The sequence below is a fragment of the Lissotriton vulgaris genome, chromosome 9, assembly GCF_964263255.1.
Source record: "Lissotriton vulgaris chromosome 9, aLisVul1.2, whole genome shotgun sequence".
Classification (NCBI taxonomy): domain Eukaryota; kingdom Metazoa; phylum Chordata; class Amphibia; order Caudata; family Salamandridae; genus Lissotriton; species Lissotriton vulgaris.
The window spans coordinates 416,950,909-416,977,315 of NC_141697.1; the positions used below are offsets into that span (position 1 = coordinate 416,950,909).

Consider the following 26,407-nt stretch of genomic DNA (forward strand, 5'->3'; position numbering starts at 1 on the left):
GACACCCAGTTGCTGTTCCCCTTCCAAACCCTTACGTCGACAATAATGCAGTCCTTTGCAGACTGGATGAGAGCTGTAGCGGATTGTGTGGCCCAGAACTTTCTCCAATGCAACGTGACTAAAACCGAAGTCATGTTGTTTGGAGGGGCCACTCTACTATGGTCCCCAGATTGGTGGCCCCTGGAGTTGGGACCGGTTCCCGCCCCAAAGCAGACCATTAAAAATCTGGGAGTGCGTCTGGACCAAGCATTGATACTGAAAGATCACGTCAACCAAGTCACTGGAACTTGCTTCCGGGTAATTGGGCTGCTTCGACGTATCTTTCCCTTCCTGCCTGACCCCCACAGGAAGACGTTGGTACAGACATTAGTCATCAACAGGATGGACTACTGCAACGGACTTCTCATTTCGGCCAATCAGGAACAAATGGATAAACTGCAGGTGATACAAAATACTGCAGCAAGACTCATCGTGAACGCCCAACCACGCACCCCATTACGTCCCCTTCTTTCTCATCTCCACTGGCTTTCAGTGAGACAACGTGTCAATTTTAAAACATGTTGTATAATGCACAAGTGCATTTATGGATCAGGACCTAAATATCTAAAAGATATATTTGTACTGTACACACCCGGCCGCGTCTTGCGTTCCAGTAATTCCCAGATGCTGCAGGTGCCAAAAGTGAAGAGAGCCAGACAAGGTGGTCGGGCTCTCTCTCTCAAAGGCCCAGTTCTGTGGAATTCCCTGCCTGCACAGTTGAGACATACCACCAATCTTCTTTCTTTTCGAAAGAAATTAAAAACATATCTTTTTACTCAGGCCTAGTAATTCCCCTACCATACTGCAGTATCGTCCTTGTCTGTCTACACAACACCCCAACGGAAGCAAAAGCGCGGAGATACCCCTTCGGGGCTGATTCAGGCGCTCTACAAACACATAAATAAATAAATACTGTTTGGATATTTGTTGTTCTGGTATAATTTTAATTATTAAGATGTACTTTATTTGTATATATTTGGGTTGGGATCTTTCTTGTGTTTTCATTCAATTACTGTTTGTGTGTGTGATAAATACTTTACACATTACCTATAAGTTAAACCTGAATACTTTCACAGCACAGGTTAATTTAGTGACATTTGTGGTTCACTGTGACAAGGATTATGATTGTTGCCTGAGTAGGGTTTACACCCCCATCAACCAGCAACACAATTTCGTACATTACAGGTGGGATACACTACTTTCAGTACCATTCAGTGACTTGGTGTAACACTAAAAATCCCTATAAATAATCTGACATCTTATTTGACCTCCTTTTTAAATTCTCCTCAATTGGCCGCTTTTTCCACATTTACTTGTGTTCCACCTGACTTTGTGCACTTGTAACTCTTGCCTGCAGAGATTAATTTTGAGTTTAACAGCCTGCAGAGCTACACTGTGGCTGAGCTCAAGAAGTTCTGCAGTGAGAAGAGACTTTAAGTAAATAAGAGCTACAAGACGCAGGAGTTCCAGAAGGCCCCAGGGCCTGGGAGGGAGCCAGATAGTTCTATTCTACAGCACTGGAGGATGATGAGGAAGTGGACTTTGAAAATTAGCAGGGGGAGGAGTTTGATTGGGAATATGCCAACCTCCCGATGGTGGCCCCGGAAGAAAGAGAAAGGCTCCCCAGCCAGATCCACATGAGGCAGTAGTATCTCTTTCTGCAGCATTTGCCACTGAGGTTGCAGATGGCCCAACTGAACATTATTATTATTATTATTATTATTATTACTGAGTTTATACAGCGCCTGGTTACACTAGCCAGTGTGTCCCCGCGCTATTCAGTGGCCTAGGAAACCCTCCAATACAGCTCACAATCTAATGCAGTTAATCTTTAGGGAACAGATGAGTTTTAAGTTATCTGCAGAAAACTTTTTCGGAGGGCTCCGCCCGGAGTCTAAGAGGAAAGCATTCCAACTCCGAGCCGCCAAAAGGCGGAAGGATCTGCCACCCATCCTGGCCCTAGTGGTCTTTGGGATACACATTAATCCAGCACCCTCAGACAGCAAAAGCCGTGAGGGTTTGTACAATGTGAGCAGGTTCCGCAGGAACCTGGGGCCCGTCCCATGGGCGATCCGGTGACCAATACAAAGGGCTTTGAACTGGATACGCTCCTTGATTGGCAACCAGTGTAGCGTCTTCAAGGCCTTCATGGAGGAGGATCTTTTCGGCAGTGTCAGCACTAGGCGTGCAGCAGCGTTTTGAATAGGCTGCAATCGTTGAAGGCATCTCGCATTGGCTCCCAAATATAAGGCATTCCCGTAGTCCAGCCTGGAAGTAACCAGGGCATGGACCAGGGCTCTCCTAGCTGACACTGGGAGCAAGTCAAGGGTCTTCCTCAGACAACGGAGGATGCCAAAGCACATTCCAGCTACACGTTTAGTATGACACTCGAAAGATAGATTCGAATCCATCCAGATGCCAAGGTTCTTGACCTGATCTTTAGGTTGGGGAAGAGGACCCAGAGTCTGGGGCCACCATGCAGATGTCCAAACTGAAGGAGACTTGCCAACAATTAGCACCTCCGTCTTGTCCCCATTTAACCTAAGACAGTTGTTTGACATCCAGCTGGCCAAGTCCTGAAGACATGACGCAAATCGACTGGCCGCCTTTTCAGCTGGCTGTGACAGAGCCACAACCAGCTGAGTATCGTCAGCGTACGTTACCACATCAACCCCATGTTTCTCCGTGACTAATGCCACTGGAGCAACATAGAGGTTAAATAAAGTGGGACTCAGACTGGAACCCTGCGGGACTCCCTGGGTTAGGGCAATAGCCCTGGACCTATGGGGACCCTGCTCCACGCAAAAACTGCGCCCGTGGAGAAAGGATTCCAGCCATTGCCATGCTTTATCACCAACTCCACCCTCCCTCAGGCGCTGAAGCAGAGTGTGATGTGCCACAGTGTCAAACGCGGCACTGAGATCAAGAAGAATCAGTGCCGCTGTTTGACCTTCAGCCACATGTTTCCGCAGCATCTCCGAGGAGTAGAGTAGCGCTGACTCCGTAGAATGGAGAGCGCGGAAGCCTGCCTGAGTGGGATGTAACAGTTGATGGGTTTCGATGTGAGCCGAAAGGCGTTGATTGACCAATTGTTTGGCAATTTTCGAAATATAGGGAAGGAGTGAGATAGGCCGTAAGTTACTCAATTGAGTTAAACTAATTTGTGGTTTCTTCTTAATTTGGAGTACTACTGCTTGTTTCCAGGTTATCAGTACCCTGCCCGATTCAAAAGACAGAGTGAGAAGATGCTTCATATACGGCGCTAACGCCTCCATGTTGCCTCGCATAATTTTGGCTGGGGCAGGATCTCTAGGAGAGCCAGATTTTATGCCTCCGGCCACTTTGACCAATTGGTCCAAGTCCGGGACAGTAAAAGCGCACAGACTATTTGTGACCAAGAGTCCTTCCTCCTTCGGTATGTTTCCACTGGGCCAAGCTCTGGCCGTACTGGGAAAAGCAGTGTAGATATCTCGTACCTTATTGTGGAAGTAGTCGGCTATCTGATTGCATGATTGCACAGAGGTCACCTCACGTTCTTCCAAAGAGGCCAATGAGGATAGTTCCTTATATACTACAAATAGTTCTTTCGTGGAGCAATCAGCTTTGTCGATCCGCTCCGTGTAGTAGGCAGCACGGGTTTTCCTTATTAAGACATGGTACCCTCTAAGACTCAATTTATATGCCTTCTCATGGTCTGGCAAATACCCCTGTCTCCAAATTCTTTTGTGACGCTTACAGGCTGTCTTAGCCCTTTTTAAGTCATCATTAAACCACGCTGCGGATTTAGTACGCCGCGTGGGTCCCCTATTGGACCAAGGGGCAGTCTCATCCAAGGCAGCCTGGATGCGCAGATCAAGCGTTTCACAGGCCACATCAATAGTTGAGCCAAGGCCTTCCGGAGGTCCCCCCAGCAACAAGCTGGTCCTAAAATCTGCAGGGGAAAACCTAGCCCATTTCCTCTGTTTCTTAAAAGTGCCATCTACTTTCCCTGGGATCATTCCCAAGGAACAATTGATCTGAAATGGCACCAAGTAATGGTCAGTCCAGATCATAGGTTCTGGGGAGTCCACTTTGAGAGTATCCCAGTTGCAAAAAATGGGGTCTAACATGTGCCTAGTCGATGAGTAGGTAATTAAGATTTTAAAAGTAATTGCAGAGTTGACAGTTCATTGCAAACCTCTTGGGCTGGAGTATTTGCGATATCGTCGAAATGTATATTAAAATCGCCCAGCAACAAGAATTTTTCATAGCGCAAAGCAGGTAATAGTATATTTTGCATAAGACTAGCAACAAACGGGCTACTATTTCCAGGAGGTCTGTACACTAGAATACCTTTAATAACTGTTTTTAGAAACAGTTATAGAAAAGGTGCCTGCCTTGCTATCAGATATCGAGGTGGTCTCCATGGTGCACTCAATCTCGTCCCTATAAATAACTGCGATTCCCCCCCCTCCCGCACGGTCTGTCTAATCTGCATATACTGTAATCTGGAGGGAGAGCTTCCAGCACTTCGGAGGTAGCCATCCAGAGGGCTACAGAGGAAAGAAAAGCTGAGGCAGATAGAGCCTTGGCAAAAGAGGGCTGCGGCTGACATGGCTCTGGAGGAAAAAAAACTGTCCCTGGAGGAGAAAGAAGTTGAGCTGGCCCATTAACCACTTGGCTGCTAAGGCAATATTTTTCTTTTCATTGATTTTCCATTGAAATCAATGGAAAGTCCATGACGAGTTACCCTTGTCATTAGCGGCGAAGAGGTTAAATGCGTAAACGATGTGGTCCTAAAAGCCAAGCAGGACTCAGAGTCCAGCAACAATGGTGACAGTGATACCCCAGTGCCCAGTGGAGAAAGAAGGGTCCATAATCCCCAAGGACCTGGTGCCTAACCTTGTTGTTGGGACAATGATGTTGAGAAGTACTTTGAGGTCTGTCAGGTTGCTTTAGAGATGCACAGGGTCCCCGAGGAAGATTGGGGAGCCAGTCACTGGAGGCACATTCCCAGTGAAGGGAGGGATGCCCTGTTAGCCCTAGGATAGAAAGACCGGACGAGATATCCACTCATGAAGGACACCCTTATCTGAAAGTATGGTCTCACCACAGAAAGGTATAGGCATAGGTTTAGGGAAAGTTGGAAGTTGTCCCATCAGTCCTGGGTGGACTTTGTGAATCATGTTTGCAAAGCACTGGATGGCTGGGTGAAGGGCAGTGATTTGATTACCATAGAACACATGTTTAGCAGTTGTTTTACTGAGCTGTTCCAACACCTAGTGGATAGTAAGCTTAATGACCCCAGGGAGCAAAATGGGGGGCAGGGTCCGAACAGAAGAAAGAGGGGGAAAATAAAAATAAAAACAAGGAGTACTCTAAAGGCTCCAAAAACAGTTCTCTGGAGGGCAAACATTCCTAGTCCCAACCAGCCAAAAAAAAGTGGGTTTCCTCAAAATAAGTCCAGGACATTTACCGCAAATTGCTATGAATGAAAATTGCTTATCTCCAGTTTTACTTATTGGATTTCAGTCATTTTGGTATCATTTTATTTATCAAAATGTGCTCTATTTTTCTAAATCTGTTTACCTTTTTCTTGTGTTATGTTTTACTTAATTACTGTTTGTGTGCTGAATTAAAACTTTACTCCTTGCCTCTAAATTAAGCCTGGTTGATATTGTGCCAAGCTACCAGAGGGTTAAGTACAGGTTAATTTACTGACTTTTGGTTTACCCTGACAAGGAATGTGGTTGTTGCTTGAGTAAGGTTTACACCCCCTTCAGCCATTAAGACATTTCATACAGGGAAACTGGTCTTGAAGCCTCTCTGGACCACCAAGATAATGGAAGAAAGGTGTCTCCTTGTAACCTTTTGTAGAATGGGCTGAAAGTTGCTCATGCCATGCTGAAGAACAGAGGTGTGGACAGAGCCTGGCGTCTCCTGGACCATGCAACCATTGTGATCTTGTAAGTGGAAACTGAATAGTGTAGATGACAATGAAATTGCTCTCAAATGCTTAACCGACCCCCAGCTGATACTGGCCCTGGGCGGAATGCAGAGACTAGATTGGTGCAGACAATACCAGGTACTATCATTGCAGAAACGTTGTGGCAGGCAGTGTGCAGTGGCAATCGGGTGCAATGTGCCAGTGCATCTTGCAGGTGGGCCTACAAGAATAACTTCAAAGTCATTGAGTCTACAGGTACAGTACACAGATACAGCGCTTGATGAGTCTTCCCACCGTTTCCTCTTTCCTAGTGCCTGTGGGAAGGCATAGAGACTGATGTTTCAGGAGAGCTTTTGTATTGGTATGTAAATTGATCTATACACTATGATGATATGATGATGATACCCCAGGATATCTCTGGAGATTTCTGTGAGGAGATGGTGAGCAGTTAGGATGTGACTAAGGCTGAAGATCAGAGCCAGTAAAGGCTTCTCAGGACTAGTGTAAGAAGAGCCTCAAATTCTGAAATAGGTAGCAAGCAATTTTTAAATGATCCATGCCAGTTTGTCAACCGCGTGTTACAAACCCTTCTCATATGCATTAAAATGTGCATTAGTAATATTTGTTGAGTATATAAACAGTCACTGTAGAATGGGTTGAGCTAATACAGTGGGACTGATGTTTGTGTTTTTATTTTTTCATATTTCCATTTAGGGTACCTGCAATTCCAACGTAGTGTTGGAAGAACCCTCAGCTATTGTACAGTTGGAATACAACCAAAAAGTGGTGCTTGTCTCCACATTACAAAGGAGTCTGCTATTTTACACAGAAGAAAAGTCTGTCCAGCAAGTTGGAACCCAGCCTAGGAAAATGTGAGTCTTGTACTGCCTGAGAACTGCTTTGTTCATTTGTGATCCAGTACATTACAGGGAGAAATAGCAGTAGAAATCACATACATACATACAGACATTCCGAATGTTACAAGTTTCATTACCAGACTCAAGACCGACAATGCACGTCCTTGCTGGCAGTCTAGTAGTTAGCATTTCTAGGCCCAAGAAATTCAAGGTGTCTAGAAGCTAGAGAAACACATCATTCCTGTTGTATAAAATGAAACTTGTCTATTTTAGGCAGCAACCATGATATTGCCAGTTAGTTTCATGTTACCATTGTGTATACATGGTGATTCCAATGTCAGCCAGCTAAGCCCAGTCTTTTTCGGATTGAGGGGGTGTGTTTTTTCGTTTCTTTCTCATTCTTCTCCATTGGCTGAAATGTAACAACAACAGTCAAAAACACGCCCGTTGTTTACATTCCAGCCAATGGAGAAGAGGGGAAAAAGAAAAACACTCCCCCCAGTCTGAAAATGACATGGCATTTCTCAGATCCATTTCTACTTGACCTCGGAGAAACATGGTGGTGTTCATAGCGTGGTCCGAGGTTCAGATGAATATGTACGACTGCCTTCCTGCCCCTCCTATGCCAATTTACAGCCCTTCTTGCGCTGTCTCTTACCTCTCATGCTCACCCACAACTGCCGCCTGTCAAAACGGCCCTCCTCCTGTGGTAAATAAAATTACCGGGACTATTTTTCTATACATTAAATGACAATAAGGATAGCTCAATAAAATGAGAGGCAGAGTCCGTGGTATCTGAGTCATACGGGCTTTAATTAAGTGGCTCGAGACACTGGATATCGGGTTCCATCACCACTAAGGTTCAGGAAGGGACATTCAACATTTTATTAACATCACACATTATATATAGTAAAACTGTATAATTGAAATGAATACAGTAGGCGTAACGAGTGAAAAAGAAAGATAAGAACACATGGGCGTAAAAGAAGGCGTGTAAGGAGGCGTATACGGAGGTGTGTGCTGGAAGCGTCACAGAAGTGTCACAGGTGGGTGGATTCAAAGTGAAAGTTTGCAGGGCCAGCAGAAACCTTTACTCGACATGCGCGCGCAACTTTTAGTCATGACGTGTGATTGACGTGTAACTGGGGAGAGCTGAGGGTTTGACTTTAGCACTAGTAGAGGAGTCTGGTGTCTGGGATGTCAGAACGACCTGTACCTATAGCATATCTGATATCTTGTGTTTGGAGAATGTATTATCTGAAGTAAAAGGTCTCTCGGGCAGAGGCCGTTCAATACTGAATGCTAAGATGTGCCTATATTTCTTTGTGCATTACGTGGGGGCATGGGCCTACTATGGCAACGGGTGCAGTAAATTACTTGCGAGAAGACAGGAAGGCCGGGCCCTTTGCTCTGCAGGCGGGAATATGTTTACCTATTTCACTAGACTGGAATGTGTTTTCACGGAGGCTGAACAGATAACTGTAGGCAAAATATCGTCTTGGCAGAGAGGCCAGGCCGAGCCGGGCACCGCTCGGCTGGGCAGGAAGTAAGGTAGAGGTCAGGGATGCATACCTAAAGTGCAGCTTTCTGAGACAGAAGAGGCTCGGAGCCTCAATTAAGGGCCTGGCTCGACTGAGCCAGAAAAACGTGGAAAACGTGTGTTTCGCGATATTTAAAAGTGCACCATGTAAATGCATTGGAAGCGTAGGCCTTAATGCGGGATCAGTACTTTATACATGGAGGGCTCACTAACTGACATGTTAACATTAGACGGAAATACAGAGACATTATCATGGCAGACATAGGAAGGGACTTACAGGACATACATAGGGCACGGGTACATGGATGGGGTGCGAGTGAGGGACACATTGACTATACAAAATTTCTATTACCTCATTCCCTCCTTGGCCCCTACTGCGCCCTTTAGGATATATCTACTTGCATGAGACCATCTATTTGTTCGTATAACATCATTTGCTCATCTTTCTTCCTTCGGGCACGGGAACGTGGACGTGGACGGGGAATACAAGCAGTGGCGCACAAGCCGCAAATCGCTGGCCCACATTGCAGACAAAGACAACAACTGAATACTATAAGCAATACTATCCCTAGGAATGATAACACTTTCCATCCCCAGGCGGATATCACACTCCAGAGCCAACCGGACCAAGTCCAGGTGCCTGGATTCTGGTGTATCTGGTGAGCTATTTCATGAAGTCTTGTTATTGCTGAATACACTGATGGTGCGTTATTAGGAATGAAAATACAACAACTGGAGCCGATCACTCTACAAGCTCCGCCCCTATCAGCCAGAATGACGTCAAGGACAAGGCGGTTTTGAAGAACAACAAGTCTCATAGCAGACTGTTCTTCGGTCAAGTTACCTAAGGCAGAAGTAGTCTCATTCACTACTGCTTCCAAAGTTCTAGGTAATCTACGTATCAGTTTACTGTTTTGGACAGGACCTATGAAGAAAAAAGAATCCTTTATTGAAATCGATATATTGCTCCAATGTTGTCTCAGTCTGATCGACAATTGGGGACTCGATCTCCCTCTTATGTCTTATATGTACGAGGTGTGAATTTCGATGATAATCGGATGGGGCTAGAAAAACAGGTGGTAATAGGAACGCGATGTAACACGTTCCATCCCAATCTAAGGGCAGATGTACATAGGCTGTCTGACCACATATAAAATAGGAATGGCGAGAAGCTTTGAAAGTAGACTTTCCTTTATCACTGAATTCGATCACAGTATTACAATCACTGTGTCCTAGATGTACTGAACCATTCTTTTTAACGCACAATTCACCTTTCACTGGTAAAACTGTTATAAAGGGTAAGTCCGAATTAGTCTCGGACTGGACGTTCAGAATCATGAGGTTAAGGGAAAAATTTCCTAATCCATACACTTCATTTTCTAGATCGGTCCCTGTCCTTTGGGGAAGGCCATCCTTGTCCGGGAAACATGCTTTATTCATAACTGTATTCAGGTTCCCCCATATCCAATTGCCCTGGGAAACTTTGGACTTACTGTCTAATGATGACATTAAAGTAAACCATGCTCCGCACGAACCATTATGTGTAAACGGATAGGGAAAGAGGGGCAGAGCTCCCTTGTATTTCTGATAAGGAGGAAGTCGGCCGCATACCCAGCAATTTGTGGCATTGCTGGTCTGATGAGAATGGTGTAACATACGGATAAAAGTGTTGTTGCGCAGTGCTAGGCGATAGGACAATTCGTGTGGTGGCAGGTCACTGAAAGTATGCTCTATAGTGTCATTGAAAGAAGAATGTACATGTGAGCCAAGAGGAGGAAAGAAAACATGTAACGTCCAGCTTATGCATATGATCGTAATACTCAGAAAAAACATAAAAAGCAGTGTAATGATGCATCTGCTACGTAGATTTTTACAGTATTTCATTTTCTTGACTTTCTGTCTATCTCTCTCACTATTTGGGTCTATCTCATACATGTCAGAAACCTGTCTAACCGCTTCACCCGAGGGGGACTTAAACAATTAAACGCTGTCTGACTTATTAGACCTTAACTTTGCTTTATACTCCTGTTGCGGAGTTTTCTCTAACAAAGGGAGTTTAGAGTCGGTATCAGAATCGGGGCAGTCCTTGGGAAATGTCTCTGGACCCAGTCCATGAAATCTTTTGATGTGGCTGGAATGGAGCCAGCCTTTCCTTCCCTCTACTTTCACTGCGGTCCTCGTGGTCATCAACACCAGCTTCGGCTCCCGCCACCTGGGCTCCAGAGGGCTTGAGCGGTCGAAGTTCCTTATGCATACTAGATCACCCGGAACGATTTCATGCGGTTTCACTTGGGTGTTGTCCGGGAAAGCAGCCGCGACCTGTGAACGACAAGAGAGTAGTGCAGACATCAAGGAAGCCAGGTAATCTGTCAGCATATTACAATCAACATCAGTGATCTTGCGCGGCATAGGCGTACCCCACATGTTTGGTGGTCGTCCAAAGACCACTTCGTACGGGGATAGTCCGGTTCTGGAATGAGCTACCATACGCATGTAAAAGAGGGCAACCGGCAGGGCTACCATCCAATCTACACCTTTTTCTGCACAGACCTTCGCTAACCGTGTTTTCAGAGTCTGATTATGTCTCTCAACGAGACCAGCTGCTTCGGGATGTCGTACGCAGTGAAATTTCCACTGGTACCCTAACAGGAGTGATACCTGTTTCATCAGTTCGGACGAGAACGGCTGTCCATTATCTGAGTACACGACACGGGGCAAGCCGTATCGCGGGAAAAATTCACGACCCAACTGCTTGGCAGTGGTTACAGCAGTGTAATCTGGGACTGGGTACGCTTCTGTCCATCTGGAAAGGGCACATACAACTACGAGGACATACTTGAATCCTCGACATCTATCCATCTGAATATAATCCATCTGGAGGACTTCAAAAGGATGGTCAGGAGGATGAAATCCACCTTGTTCTACAGGAATGCCTTTGCCTGGATTGAACTGACAACAGATCATGCAGGTACGCACTTTCTGTTTTGCTGCTGCATGCAAATGCTTGTTGAACCAAATATGATGGATACTGTCTAACATGGCTTTTTCTCCTAAGTGTGCTGGACTATGTGCTGTATTAATGATAACTTGAACCATAGAGTCGGGGAGAAACCATGTGGCTTTTCCCTTCGTCATCCATCCCTGATCTGTCTGGACCCCTCCTTGTTCTGTCCATTTCTTAATTTCGTCTGGAGTGGCATGTGTCTGTATGTCGAGTACATCTTGTGTGGGATCCCTGACTGTCATGCAATGCGTCAGTGGAGTTACTCCAGTCTTTGTCGTGTTAGTCGGTATGTCTGTTTGAGTCTGAGCTGTGACTTTAGCTGTTTGATCTGCCAGGTCGTTACCCTGGGAAATGGTGTCAGTGACTTTCGTATGTGCTTTGCACTTCATGATGGCTATGGCTGTAGGCAAGTGTATTGCATCTAACAGAGCTTGAATGAGGGGACCATGCTGGATTTTGGCTCCGTGAGAAGTCAAAAAACCTCTCTCTTGCCAGAGGACACCGAAGTCGTGAACGACTCCGAATGCGTACTGTGAGTCTGTGTATATATTTACTTTCAGGTTCTTGGCTCGTATACAGGCTTGGGTCAGAGCAATGAGCTCTGCTGCCTGGGCAGACAAGGTGTCAATACGATGTGTTTCTATGACTTCAGTTTCAGTGGTCACTGCATATGCGGCCACTAACTCTCCTGTACTTGTTCTCATGCATGAACCATCCACATAAAGTGTCAGGTCTGTGTCGAGTAATGCTATATCTGTCAAATCTTGTCTTGGTTTCGTAATTGTGTTAATGACTTCCACACAGTCATGTGGTGCAGGGTCTGCTGTGCTCGAAGGTAACAGTGTAGCAGGGTTTAATATGTTGCAACGTCTGATCTCGATGTGTGGCTGAAACAGTGTCAATTCATATCCTGTCAGTCTTGCTATGGTCAGGTGTTGTGTCTGGGTTCGGTTCAGGAGAACTTCTACGGAGTGTGGAACTTGTACTGTCAAGGGATGTCCTAATACTATGGAGTCGCTTTGTCTGATTGCTAGAGCTGTTGCTGCAACTGATTTTAGGCACGCAGGCAGAGCCTGGGCTACTGGATCCAATGTACTAGAAAAATAAGCACAAGGCTTGTGTTTTCCTGCTTGATCTTGTGTGAGAACAGATAATGCTGTGCCATCTCGTTCAGTGACAAAAAGTGTAAAAGGTTTACTGTAACATGGTGTCGCTAAAACAGGTGCTTGACATAAAGCTTTCTTCAGTTCATCAAAAGCTTGTGTATGTTCCTGAGTCCAAGGGAGGACAGTCGAAGTCGCTGCCTCCTGTGTTGTCAACTGTATGAGTGGCTTGGCTAGATATGCATACTGAGGAATCCATTGTCTGCAGTAAGAAGTGAGGCCAATGAAGGCCCGTACTTCCTTTTGTGTCTTGGGCTGTGGAAGATGTGCAATTAACTGGATGCGGTCAGGTGTCAACTGTCTACCCCTCTTGGACAGCAAGTGTCCAAGGTATACCACTTGCTGGGCACAGAATTGCAGCTTCGAAGGGGACACTTTGTGCCCCTTTTCGGCCAGAAAATACAAGACTGTCAGTGATGCACGTTCACAGTCACATTCTGTTCGTGCGGTAATCAATAGATCATCAACGTACTGGAGTAGGGCAGTGTCAGTAGGCATGTAAATACTGTCTAGCTGTCGTTTCAGTGCTTGGCTGTAAATACTAGGGCTTTCTGTGAACCCTTGAGGAGCACGTGCAAATTTGAAGCTTCGGCCATTTAAACAGAATCCGAAAAGATACTGGCTTTCCGGATGTATCGGGACACTAAAGAAGGCGTTCTTGAGATCAATTACAGTGAAGAACGCAGCTTCGGAATCAATGGCAGTTAATAGGGAGGAAATGTCTGGGACCACTGGGTACTGGGGTATTATGCATTTGTTTAACTCTCGAAGGTCAATCACCAGTCTGTAGACCGGTGGTGCATTCGGATCAGTACGTTTAAGAATCGGGATGATTGGAGAATTACACACATTGGAGTCAGTTTCTACAACCACTCCTTGTGCAATGAGTTCGTCAATAATTTTCAGTAAGGCTGCTACAGCCTCAGGTGGTAACTTGTATTGTCGGATTCGGGGCAGTACAACTCCTTGCTTGAGAGTAACACGATATGGTGTAATGTGCATACAACCTACATCAGTCGGGCCTTGCGCCCATAAATGCTGTGGTACATTCTGCAACCTTGGATCAAAATCTCTCAACACATAATGTCCTTTAAAATCACGTAAAAACAATCTCACTCCTTCCGGAGAACAACAAATCACTGCTCCTAGCGCTTTCAACGTTTTTATACCAAGCAAATTTTCTGGACATGATTTCGTAAGCAACAAATCTGTAGTGCGGGACAAAGGACCAACTCCTAGGGAAACTGGCTTTGACACTTCGTTAACAATAGGCTTTCCTGAAAATCCCAGGGAAACATTCTGTGAGCCTGAGAGGGGTGCCCCTGGAACCTCGTCATGACTGATGGTGGTTCTGCTCGCCCCTCTGCCAATCAAAAATGTTCTGTCTTTCCCTAATACCTGACTATGTACATAGGGACCCTCTTGATCTACAGGTACCTCGATAAGAGGCAAGCCAACCTCCCTCTCTAGGCTGTTTCATGAATATTGCTGATAGTCTGGGTAGTCTGACTGTGCATACTGGTACATTTGTTGTGTGACATGTTGTGTGGCAGCAATGGGTTGGGGTTGGGGTACAGCTACTGTCTGTTGTGCGTTCTGTGGAGGTTGCGTGTTCTGCGGGATATTTAGTGAAACATGTTCTTGTCTAGGTGGACGCGATTGTCTGCAGTAAGAAGTGAGGCCAATGAAGGCCCGTACTTCCTTTTGTGTCTTGGGCTGTGGAAGATGTGCAATTAACTGGATGCGGTCAGGTGTCAACTGTCTACCCCTCTTGGACAGCAAGTGTCCAAGGTATACCACTTGCTGGGCACAGAATTGCAGCTTCGAAAGGGACACTTTGTGCCCCTTTTCGGCCAGAAAATACAAGACTGTCAGTGATGCACGTTCACAGTCACGTTCTGTTCGTGCGGTAATCAATAGATCATCAACGTACTGGAGTAGGGCAGTGTCAGTAGGCATGTAAATACTGTCTAGCTGTCGTTTCAGTGCTTGGCTGTAAATACTAGGGCTTTCTGTGAACCCTTGAGGAGCACGTGCAAATTTGACGCTTCGGCCATTTAAACAGAATCCGAAAAGATACTGGCTTTCCGGATGTATCGGGACACTAAAGAGATCAATTACAGTGAAGAACGCAGCTTCGGAATCAATGGCAGTTAATAGGGAGGAAATGTCTGGGACCACTGGGTACTGGGGTATTATGCATTTGTTTAACTCTCGAAGGTCAATCACCAGTCTGTAGACCGGTGGTGCATTCGGATCAGTACGTTTAAGAATCGGGATGATTGGAGAATTACACACATTGGAGTCAGTTTCTACAACCACTCCTTGTGCAATGAGTTCGTCAATAATTTTCAGTAAGGCTGCTACAGCCTCAGGTGGTAACTTGTATTGTCGGATTCGGGGCAGTACAACTCCTTGCTTGAGAGTAACACGATATGGTGTAATGTGCATACAACCTACATCAGTCGGGCCTTGCGCCCATAAATGCTGTGGTACATTCTGCAACCTTGGATCAAAATCTCTCAACACATAATGTCCTTTAAAATCACGTAAAAACAATCTCACTCCTTCCGGAGAACAACATATCACTGCTCCTAGCGCTTTCAACGTTTTTATACCAAGCACATTTTCTGGACATGATTTCGTAAGCAACAAATCTGTAGTGCGGGACAAAGGACCAACTCCTAGGGAAACTGGCTTTGACACTTCGTTAACAATAGGCTTTCCTGAAAATCCCAGGGAAACATTCTGTGAGCCTGAGAGGGGTGCCCCTGGAACCTCGTCATGACTGATGGTGGTTCTGCTCGTCCTGTGTCAATCAAAAATTTTCTGTCTTTCCCTAATACCTGACTATGTACATAGGGACCCTCTTGATCTACAGGTACCTCGATAAGAGGCAAGCCAACCTCCCTCTCTAGGCTGTTTCATGAATATTGCTGATAGTCTGGGTAGTCTGACTGTGCATACTGGTACATTTGTTGTGTGACATGTTGTGTGGCAGCAATGGGTTGGGGTTGGGGTACAGCTACTGTCTGTTGTGCGTTCTGTGGAGGTTGCGTGTTCTGCCGGATATTTAGTGAAACATGTTCTTGTCTAGGTGGACGCGATCTTTCTTTCGTCTTACCTGTAGCTATATTGTGTTTCCCTATTCGGGCGCCATATTATGTGGTAAATAAAATTACCGGGACTATTTTTCTATACATTAAATGACAATAAGGATAGCTCAATAAAATGAGAGGCAGAGTCCGTGGTATCTGAGTCATACGGGCTTTAATTAAGTGGCTCGAGACACTGGATATCGGGTTCCATCACCACTAAGGTTCAGGAAGGGACATTCGTTTATATAGTGACCTGGCTGTTTACAGTAATTGCAATTCCCTTTAACAGGAGCTGCAGAATGACCGGGCGGTACCGTACCCCTCTTCTGACCATCAGCTGGGACAGACTGGGCAACTAGTACTTTCATTTTCGTGTCTTTTATACGTCTCTGTTCGTGTTCTTCTCTAATTCGGTTTTGATGGTACTGTAACATTTGTAACATTTGGGAAGGGCTATTTGCTTGCCATGTACTCTCGACTTTCAGTACTCTATTTTTAACTTGGGGTAAGGAATTCTCTACTAATTTGGTCACAAAAAGATGTGGATACGATTCACTACTTGTCTTTAGGCCGCTATTAATAATGAAACATTTCTCGAATCTGGAATAAAAATCACTAGTGTATTCGTCTTGTTTCTGTTTTCAGGCTGAGATAGCATCCCAGTCTTCCTTTTTAGTAGCTAGTAATCTTGGCAAAACCTGTATTAATAACTCTGGTAATGCTTTAGCTTTTTCCCCAAGACCAGTACCAGGGACTCGTGTATTATCTTCGTTTTCTAATTCTGCCCAATCAATCTTTTTCTCTCCCACCTCCCATTCTTTTTCTTTAAGTTTTTCGTAAATGCCGGCAGGCAACAGTACCTTTAACATTTTAATAATATCGGGATACGTATACTCCCCCATGCGGAGCATATCTTTTAATTCACGGTGAAAACCTGCTGGATCTTTATCGTGACAGGGCACTAATTTTTTCATTTCCAATAGTTCTATTTTCGTTAAGGGGGTGTAAACAAATACTCGTTCAAGCTCACCACCTGTTGTCCGAACGGGATGAACTTCTCGTAAGGGATTCTGTCTGTCTATGTAAAATGTTTTCCTTACTGGGGGTGGAACGGGAACAAAATGTGGAGTCAGGAAAGTCCTGTATTTGTGTCGCAGTTCCAGAATGACATTAATTAAATCGGTACCTAGGCCTCTCCATCTACCTAGGAGTAACTCTTCCAATATATTATATAGGGGACCTGGATCAGAACGCTGACTTTCGTACAATAATGAGATGTTGAATCATGTACATACCAGCTAATCGCTGTTCGTCTGGGGAAAGATTCAAAAATGTTTGCACTACTAAGTCATCTTTATATACGCTAGTATTGCCAGCCCATTGTACTGCTGACCGGGCTAGTTCCTGTTCATGCATGGAACTAAGTTCACTGTAACCTATTTGTTGTTTCAGTACTTTATCAGTGGCTTGGAATAGATGCTCAAGAGAACATTGTTCTGGTATGGGAGAAAGAAAACGTTTCTTACATTCTGGGCGTATGGGTTTGTCAAAGGGTCTCGCCCTACCTACGTAGCTTTTCTATTTGGGTTCTCAGTTTCTATATCATCGTCTTCTGAGACTTCATCCTCTTTCTCAGTTTCGTTCTCGTCGGCCTGTGGCGAGGCCCGTTCTTTCTCACGTATGTCAAGAATTTCCTTACGGATTTTCCTGTACATCGCCTCTACACTACTTTGTTTATCATGCTTTCCGACCGCTATGTTGTCACTCCAATTTAACATACGTTTAGTTACTTCCCTGTGTGGTTGATCTTGTTCCCTGATCAAACAATTTATCAAGAACTGTAAAACCATACGTTGAATTTCCACCTTTCTGTGTGCCATGGCCTCGTGAATACTTTCTGGTCCCTCCCCCGTTCTAATGAAGTGATATATTTTGTCTAATTTCTCTCTCATGCCTGGTAAAGTAATCAAGTAATCTGCAACGCGCCTTAATCGTAGCGAGTGTAAGACCAATGAGTCCTCACCCGGTACTGGATCATATATACAATCAGTAAGGTTCTTTCTAAGATTTGCGTATGTTGCCTTTGGCGTTTGTTCCAGTGCTAAGTCTCGTAACGATATTCGTTTTACTTGAGGAGGGGTGGAGAAACCCCCTCCCGCGGCTCCTAGATCTGAGCCACCGGGGCTTGCATGTTGCACTGGTACTGGTAATATTGGTGCTGGTAAAGTAGGTGTAGGTAATGTAGGTTGGTCCTGGGTTACAGGTGCTGTGTGAAAAGGATTGGCAGGACCAATGGCAGGAGAAACAGTGGGGGGAATCGTGTCATTAACAGGGTTGTGAGGATGAATATTTGGAGGAGGATTTGTATTTACATACTCTGGGACGGTGTCATCTAAGTAGGAAGAAAGAAAAATTTCTGCTGCGGTCGGTTTATGACGAAGTTTAGTCGGGACCAATGGTGGCGGCAAGTTACAGGGTACTTCCGGGGTCACTTTAGGTAGGCCCTCGGCAAGAACGGGATACATGCCTTTAATAAGGGCATTTCTTTGTCTGTCTAATTGTTCTGCTTTAACTCGTTCACCTTCTTCTAGTAGTTCTCTTTCTTGGGCTTTTTTAGATTCTTCTCTACTTCTCTCTGCTTTCTTGATTTCTTTCTCTGTTCTTCTATGCGCTTCTTTATGCCACAATTCTATGGCATCTTTCTGAGATTGTCTGGCTTTCTTTTTTCCACAATGCTTCTTCTACTCTCATGATGCATTCAGCATCCCATGTCCCTGAAACAGGCCATCTATGTTTCTCTTCCAGATCCTTGGTGTAGTCAACCCATAAGTCTAAGTACAGTATGGCATCTAAGCCATGTTTATGGTACATAAAATGTCCGGGAGTGTCCCTAGGCGGGACGGGAACTGACTCTTCGAGTATCCCTTTCCTGGTTCCTATCTGACGTAATTTCGAAAACAGCGGCATGATTGAACTTACTTGAACGTGAACACAATAAACACAGTAATGAATTGCAAACAATCATTCATACCACGACAGTAGACACATTAGAACATTTCGGACAGATACTACCTGGTACATAGAATAAACACAATTTCTGAAAAATCTTGAGATACAATACTAGAATACTGAATTACTAGATGCACTGCTAAAACAGTACAGACATACCGGTCCCATAAAGAGACACGTCATACCGTATCCACCTAAGTGAACACGTCTGGACCGGACCTGTGTACCCAGACCCGTCTTGACCGGGCACAATTTAAGGAACCCGTCTATATGCATTCCCAACAACTGTACTCACCGGGAAGCAGAACCGAAGGCCTCGGAAAACTCGATACTGGACTGGACTGGACCGCTACGTCGTCTGACTGCTACTACGCATGCGCTTCGGAACAGGTGGGCCTCCGGATACCTCGGACCTTGCTCTCTCGGCTTGGGCTCTGGTCGGGACTCTCCGCATTCCTCACCGCCTCGTCTGGATGCCGGGTCGCAGTCTCCGTCTCCTCCGTGGGCCTGAGGGAGTTAGCAGGAAAACCCGCAGGTGTGCACAGGAGTCCGTCACGGCTGTAGAAGGGGTCAGGGGCCTGCGTTACATCGCCGGCGCGTGGGGAAGGGGAGGGGTCCCTATTCGGGCGCCAGATTATGTGGTAAATAAAATTACCGGGACTATTTTTCTATACATTAAATGACAATAAGGATAGCTCAATAAAATGAGAGGCAGAGTCCGTGGTATCTGAGTCATACGGGCTTTAATTAAGTGGCTCGAGACACTGGATATCGGGTTCCATCACCACTAAGGTTCAGGAAGGGACATTCAACATTTTATTAACATCACACATTATATATAGTAAAACTGTATAATTGAAATGAATACAGTAGGCGTAACGAGTGAAAAAGAAAGATAAGAACACATGGGCGTAAAAGAAGGCGTGTAAGGAGGCGTATACGGAGGTGTGTGCTGGAAGCGTCACAGAAGTGTCACAGGTGGGTGGATTCAAAGTGAAAGTTTGCAGGGTCAGCAGAAACCTTTACTCGACATGCGCGCGCAACTTTTAGTCATGACGTGTGATTGACGTGTAACTGGGGAGAGCTGAGGGTTTGACTTTAGCACTAGTAGAGGAGTCTGGTGTCTGGGATGTCAGAACGACCTGTACCTATAGCATATGTGATATCTTGTGTTTGGAGAATGTATTATCTGAAGTAAAAGGTCTCTCGGGCAGAGGCCGTTCAATACTGAATGCTAAGATGTGCCTATATTTCTTTGTGCATTACGTGGGGGCATGGGCCTACTATGGCAACGGGTGCAGTAAATTACTTGCGAGAAGACAGGAAGGCCGGGCCCTTTGCTCTGCAGGCGGGAATATGTTTACCTATTTCACTAGACTGGAATGTGTTTTCACGGACGCTGAACAGATAACTGTAGGCAAAATATTGTCTTGGCAGACAGGCCAGGCCGAGCCGGGCACCGCTCGGCTGGGCAGGAAGTAAGGTAGAGGTCAGGGATGCATACCTAAATTGCAGCTTTCTGAGACAGAAGAGGCTCGGAGCCTCAATTAAGGGCCTGGCTCGACTGAGCCAGAAAAACGTGGAAAACGTGTGTTTCGCGATATTTAAAAGTGCACCATGTAAATGCATTGGAAACGTAGGCCTTAATGCGGGATCAGTACTTTATACATGGAGGGCTCACTAACTGACATGTTAACATTAGACGGAAATACAGAGACATTATCATGGCAGACATAGGAAGGGACTTACAGGACATACATAGGGCACGGGTACATGGATGGGGTGCGAGTGGGGGACACATTGACCATACAAAATTTCTATTACCTCACTCCGGTGTTTTCTCACGGGTTGGAGCACACCCCGCCGCCCCGGCCGGAGCACGGGCAGGCCGCGAGCAGGGAGCCTGAGTCTCGGCCCCCCCAGCAGTAGCACGGCGCCTCTTTCTCGTCCCCCCTCGGGATCCTATTTCATGCCAACCGACGACTTCGTGCAGCCCCCCCGAGGCGCGCCTCTACCCCCGGCTGTGCGCCGGGACTCCTTCCGAGCCGCGCCGCAGGGAGTCCCTCAAGCAGGGATCCCCGGGGGCGGGCGGGCTGGAGCGAGGTGGTGCGCCAGTTCAAACGACTTTTAAATGTTTTAATTGGTCGGACGTGTGTGTTCATGCTTTGTTGCTGTAGGTTTTGACTTGCAGTTCCAACAGGAATGTTTGTGGCGAACTGACTGAACAAAGACCGCGAGAAAATGTACAGCTGCTGGATGTGACTTTGAAGCAGCGAAGACGCAAGCTGCTGTTGTCCATTAATTTGTGATGAAGTAATGAGCCGTTTCACAGTGACCTTTTTAGTTCTCGGCTAGCTTAGGGCAGGCCATGAGCAAGGAGCCCGAGTCCCCGCTCCCACCCTCCGTCCCCCCCTCGCCCCTAAAGTGTTAATGCTTGAAAACTTATTTTTTTAAAACTTCCTACTTAACCATGGCTCACTCATTGCCAGGTGGCAGCCGCCCTCCTTTTCTGCAGAAAATTCTTGCCATTTGGTGTTCTCAAATGTTGACAAGCATGCTTCAGGTCTGTGCATGCTAGTAACACTCAAACGCAACAGCTGTGTGTGTGGCGCTCTGTGTGTGTGTGGCGCTCTGTGTGTGTGGCGCTCTGTATGTGGCACTCTGTGTGTGTGGCACTCTGTGTGTGTGTGGCGCTCTGTGTGTGTGTGTGTGTGTGGTGCTCTGTGTGTGTGTGGCTCTCTGTGTGTGTGTGGCGCTCTGTGTCTGGCGCTGTGTGTGTGTTTCACTCTGTGTGTGTTCGGCGCTCTGTGTGTGTGTTTGTGGCGCTCTGTGTGTGTGTGGCGCTCTGTGTGTGTGCGGTGCTCTCTGTGTGTGTGTTTGTGTGTGTGTGTGGCGCTCTGTGTGTGTGTGTGTGGCGCTCTGTGTGTGTGGCTGTGTGTGTGTGGCGCTCTGTGTGAGTGTGTGTCTCTGTGGCTTTGTGTGTGGCTTTGTGTGTGGCTCTGTATATGGCTTTCTGTGTGTGGGTGTGGTACAAATGCAATAGGTCTCGTATTTGCGAGAGATTAAGCTGTTGGGATTGTAAATGAGAATGCCATTTATTTATCTGTTTTCACACACATAAATAAAAAGTTTGTCATTTACAATGCCAATAGCTCTAACTTTTCCGAAGGCGAGACCGTTGCATTGTAAATGCTTGTTTTTAATGTACCTTACAGGGTGAAGAAAGGCTTAGGTGAAAATGTACCTGCCAGCATCATGATTTCATACTTCCAGTGGCCGTGCACACATTAGTGGCAATATGCTGCAGATGCACACATGCCTGGATTGTGTTAGCTATGCCTCCCCACCCCACCAACTACCACCCAAAAGTTGATGCTAAAAAATACTTTTTCAACTGCTCTGGTAACTAACTATATAATCAGTTCAGGACATCAACATAAACATAAACTCTTGTATTTTTTTTTAACTTGTCTTTCTTAGCATTTTTCATACCGAAGACCTAAAATATCAATATAACAAAACATTGCAGCAAAGATAAACACAAGAAGCTGGTTAGATTCATAATGTACATGAGATGTCTCGCTAACACACCTCACTCCCCCAAGAAAGGGTGAGCATCCCACCACATCAACAAAACTCAGCACAGTAGCACAAATCATGAAGTGTCCAGCACAAGCCCCTGGCACTCCACTGAGCAAACTCTGGCACATTTACTGGAACTGCGAGCTTCACAATGCATGCGCGCTCTTTAATTTCATAAGGCGAAGTCGAGGATACCACCCCGGAGGGTTCAGGAGAACCGTCAATCGTTTCAGTCACCGTACTCAAATGTTCCACCATCTCCCCCCAATAGATCAACTTAAAATCTAATGCTTAATTTGTTCTTTTGAAAAAAGCCATATTACGAATGCAACAAACAGCCCATTTAAATAAATCAGACTTATAATGCTGCAAATACGAGAATTGCAATTTCTTCATCTTACAAAACAAATACTAAAATCTCTTCTGAAGAGGTTGACAAAGACTGTCTAGAACGGTTTATCTGTTATCTAGTCCTAAACTAAGAAAAGCGAGTTCTTAGTAGTGGATGCTACTGTAGGGATAGACATCATTCTACCCATTTTTGGATTCACAGAAGAATTAAACCGACCCATTTCACAGAAATGAAGAATCATTATCTTAGCCTTTAAATAGAATTTGAGATATTTTCTACAATCCATACACATGTTTTCATTTGGGACCTTCTTACTGTCTGAATTGAACCCAATGTTGCGATGAAGTACTGTGCCCATAAAATTATCGGTCTACCGATCGAATTTGCAACTTTAAGTGTCTTACAATATTAAGGGTGCAAGGTTACTTTTGAATAAAGTATAGTTGTTTCTTCTGAAAAACAAGTAACAATATGATGAGTGAGGTAACAAGCCATATAGGCGAAAACCTAGGATTAAATAAAGATCAGTTCAGGCTGTTAAGAATGGTGGGGAGATTTTTATGCTCAGAAAGTGTGCCAAAAGTTAGCTGTCTAGGAATATTAACGCACAATTATACTCTTCTGAAGAGTTGATCCAAGATGGTGTAGACCCTATTTAGACATTATACTGTTGCCCAAACACTCGGAGCTAGAAGGCAAGATTCTTGAAGGTTCCAGTCCTAAAGATGATGTTTTAGCAGCAGGAGAGTTGAGGTAAAAAAAAGGGTGCCAAATATGATGGCTTCTCTACCAGCTTTACAAGTTCCTCTGCAAATTATACTCGACACTCCGTGAATTTTTCATCTCTTGCATGAAGGATATGCGAGAGACAATAGCATTGCTTCCTTTTTAAGTCGGAGACTACCACACAGTGCAGCTGTCTGGATATGAAAATACTTCTTGTGGGCATTCTGAAAGTTTCCCTGGGAATGCATTTCACCTTTTGCTTACCATTGACTCTGTGATTTGTAACTCACATTTTCTTGCTTTCTATTTGCTGGCTTTATTTGTCTTACACTCTCCAGCATCTCGTTGTTCCTCCTGTGGACCAAAGCTTATTCACCAGCGTTCATTGTATTCATCCACGAGTACTCGCTTTCTGTAAACAGGCCTTTAAATTTTGTTCTTATCTTTTCACATTTGCTTTTTGTTCAAGTACAGAGGTCAAATGTCAGGCTCTGTATTCCGGGGGAGCTTGGTATTTACTTTTCTTCTCTGACTTCAAAGTGAGAGGATTTATGTGACAATCTTTCCAGGTACTGAGAAGGAAAAGGTTTTTCTAGCACACAACAACATTTAAATGTCTGTAAATGGACTGTGCAAATATTTCAGAATATATCAGTATTAGAAAAGCACAAAAGAAGCACATTTTGTTGTAATTCGGAAGTGTAGTGGAATCAAATACTTGAATACGATCCAAACAAGTCAGTACTCTAGATGATGCCATTTCCACACATTATCATTTGTGTGCTGTATTGTTTTATCAGTAAAACTGTATGTGCAAATGTAATGGTCATTTCAATTGTAAATGTGTTGCCTGTGATGGCAGTGCGCTAACACACCATACATACTCCACTCTGTGCCATCCTACGAAACTCCACCCTGTGACACTCCCTCCTACCGCACTCTACGCCACTCCATGCCACTTCACTCTATGCCACTCTACTCTTCTCCACTCTACTCTTCTCCACTCCAACACTCTGCTCCACTCTACGGTGTGCCATTCCACACCACTCCACTCTTCGCCACTCCACTCTACTCTACGCCTCTCCACTCTACTCTTCGCCTCTCCACTCTACTCTTCGCCACTCCATTCCACTCTCCTCTATGCCACTAACTTTTAGCCTTGCTGAACAGCAGCCACTCTGGTTTACAACATGGCTAATACACATTGGCTAAGCCAATAGCTCTGTATAGGTGAGACCAATGCTTTTTACTTCTGCATTCGAAAGGTAAGACTAGGGATTAGAATACAACAACACACATAAAATATAAGACAATTCTTCATGATTTATCAGTAACACATACAGTTCTAGCCTTTCATACGATTTCTCTACCTATTGTAGGGTTGAAAGCAATGGACAATATTAGCTCTGGGGAAGAGATAATATTAGCATCCCTTTTGAGTGGAGGGCTACACACTATTTTTCATTGTGCAAAGCGACATGTAGTTGATTCATAATCTAAAAAGGTCTCTAAGTAATGGAGCCAGTTTAGTGACCAATGTACCCATGGGTATGTCCTGGGAGCTTTGTCAGTCTAATTGACAGCTTTTTTTTAAGGTCCCTTTAATGGAGCACTCTATTTGAAACACTAGGTATTGGGGTTTGACTATATTCTTTTACCAATATTACATTGTCATAGTTATTATTTTTGCCTAAAGACACTATATATAATCATTTTACCCCTTAGCTTGTTGCCTGAGGAGTGTGTATGAACCGTTGGGCAATTATGCACCTAAAACTTCTCAGCGCTTATTGACATGTAGTGCTTGTAATTCTTGCCCTTGTAAATATAGGGCTTCCCAAAGATTTTTGCGTGTAGCTAGAACTAGAAGTAATTTCATAATTCTTGGGAATTTAAACAGTAATCTTGGCGTACAGGAGCAGTATTTTTCCATGTTCAGATAACCGTCATATCTTCAGCTTTACCCTCTTGATCTCTTCTTTATGAAAACTAGTTGAAAGTATTTGGCCTTTTTTATACTTAGATAATAGTAATAAAACCATTGATGGAGTTGTCACCAATATTATGCACCACAGGAATAGCAGTCTGATTAATTGTGTTTGCTGTGTTGCATTTTGTGCCAGTTTGAGCCATGACCCAATGTGCTGGATGGAATTTGTTTAACTGATGTTGGATTACTTAAATTTATGTCAGACACTGGTAATTTCCCAGATCTGCGTTTCAACCATTGTCATTTTTGCTCACTGAGCCACTGCATACTGAGGTCAACCATAGGCAAATTGGTCTTGACCCTCCCCGTTCCTTCTGAACTGCTAGGCTGCATTCCCTCTGTATTGGGAACACAGCAACTTCAGACATGTTTTGGAATTGCTGGACATCATTGATGAGTTACCTATTGAGTCCTATGGCACAGCAGTTTGTAGGAGCCCCATCTGAACATCCAAGTCTCATTTAAGGCGAGTCATTGAGAGAATATTTCAAGTATTTTCATCCATTGCATTTTGCACTTGAATTGATTATTTTCTAGATCTTGACCTTTCCAAATTCTGCGCTGCTTAAAAATGTCTTAGCACTATGATTATTGCTTGTATGTTCAGACGCTGCTTGACTTACTAACAGACCTTTTTTTTTTTACTCTTTCCTTTTAGCAATGGGAAATTCGGAGCCTGCTTTATACCTGGCTTGTGCAGGCAAAGTGACCTTACTCTATATGCATCAAGACCTGGGCTGCGGGTTTGGAAGTCTGATGTTCGCGGATGCGTGCAGGCAACATATATTTTGAAGGACTTGATAGTTGAAGGCATGAAACCCTTCGAGTTGTACCCTCGGTCAGAGTGCCCTCACACTGGCCGGTGTAGTTTGCCTGAGCGACAACTTGGGCTTGTGTCAAGTTTCTTCCAGGAAGGATGGGTGCTGAGCTGGGATGAGTACAATATCTATTTGCTAGATACTATAAATCAGGTATGGAGTGGTATTGGAAATATCTGGTTGCTTGCTTATCTGTAACTGTGCCAAGATGTTATATATTCCTTGAAGAAAGCAAAGAACCTAGTAATATTTCTGCTTGGATTCAATTGTAGTCTAGGTTTTACAATACTGTTGTTTTAGGAG

General features: G+C 44.8%; 1 protein-coding gene across 2 annotated transcripts in view; it reads left to right on the forward strand.

The window, feature by feature from the left end:
* The window catches only part of TECPR2 (tectonin beta-propeller repeat containing 2), a 626,110-nt gene that overhangs the window by 153,348 nt on the left and 446,355 nt on the right, over positions 1-26,407 (forward strand). For both annotated transcript variants that reach the window (XM_086937834.1, XM_086937835.1), the window contains exons 6-7: positions 6,680-6,837; positions 25,945-26,257. In XM_086937834.1, the coding sequence (XP_086793960.1) occupies positions 6,680-6,837; positions 25,945-26,257 (471 nt within the window). The remainder of the gene's footprint in view (positions 1-6,679; positions 6,838-25,944; positions 26,258-26,407) is intronic.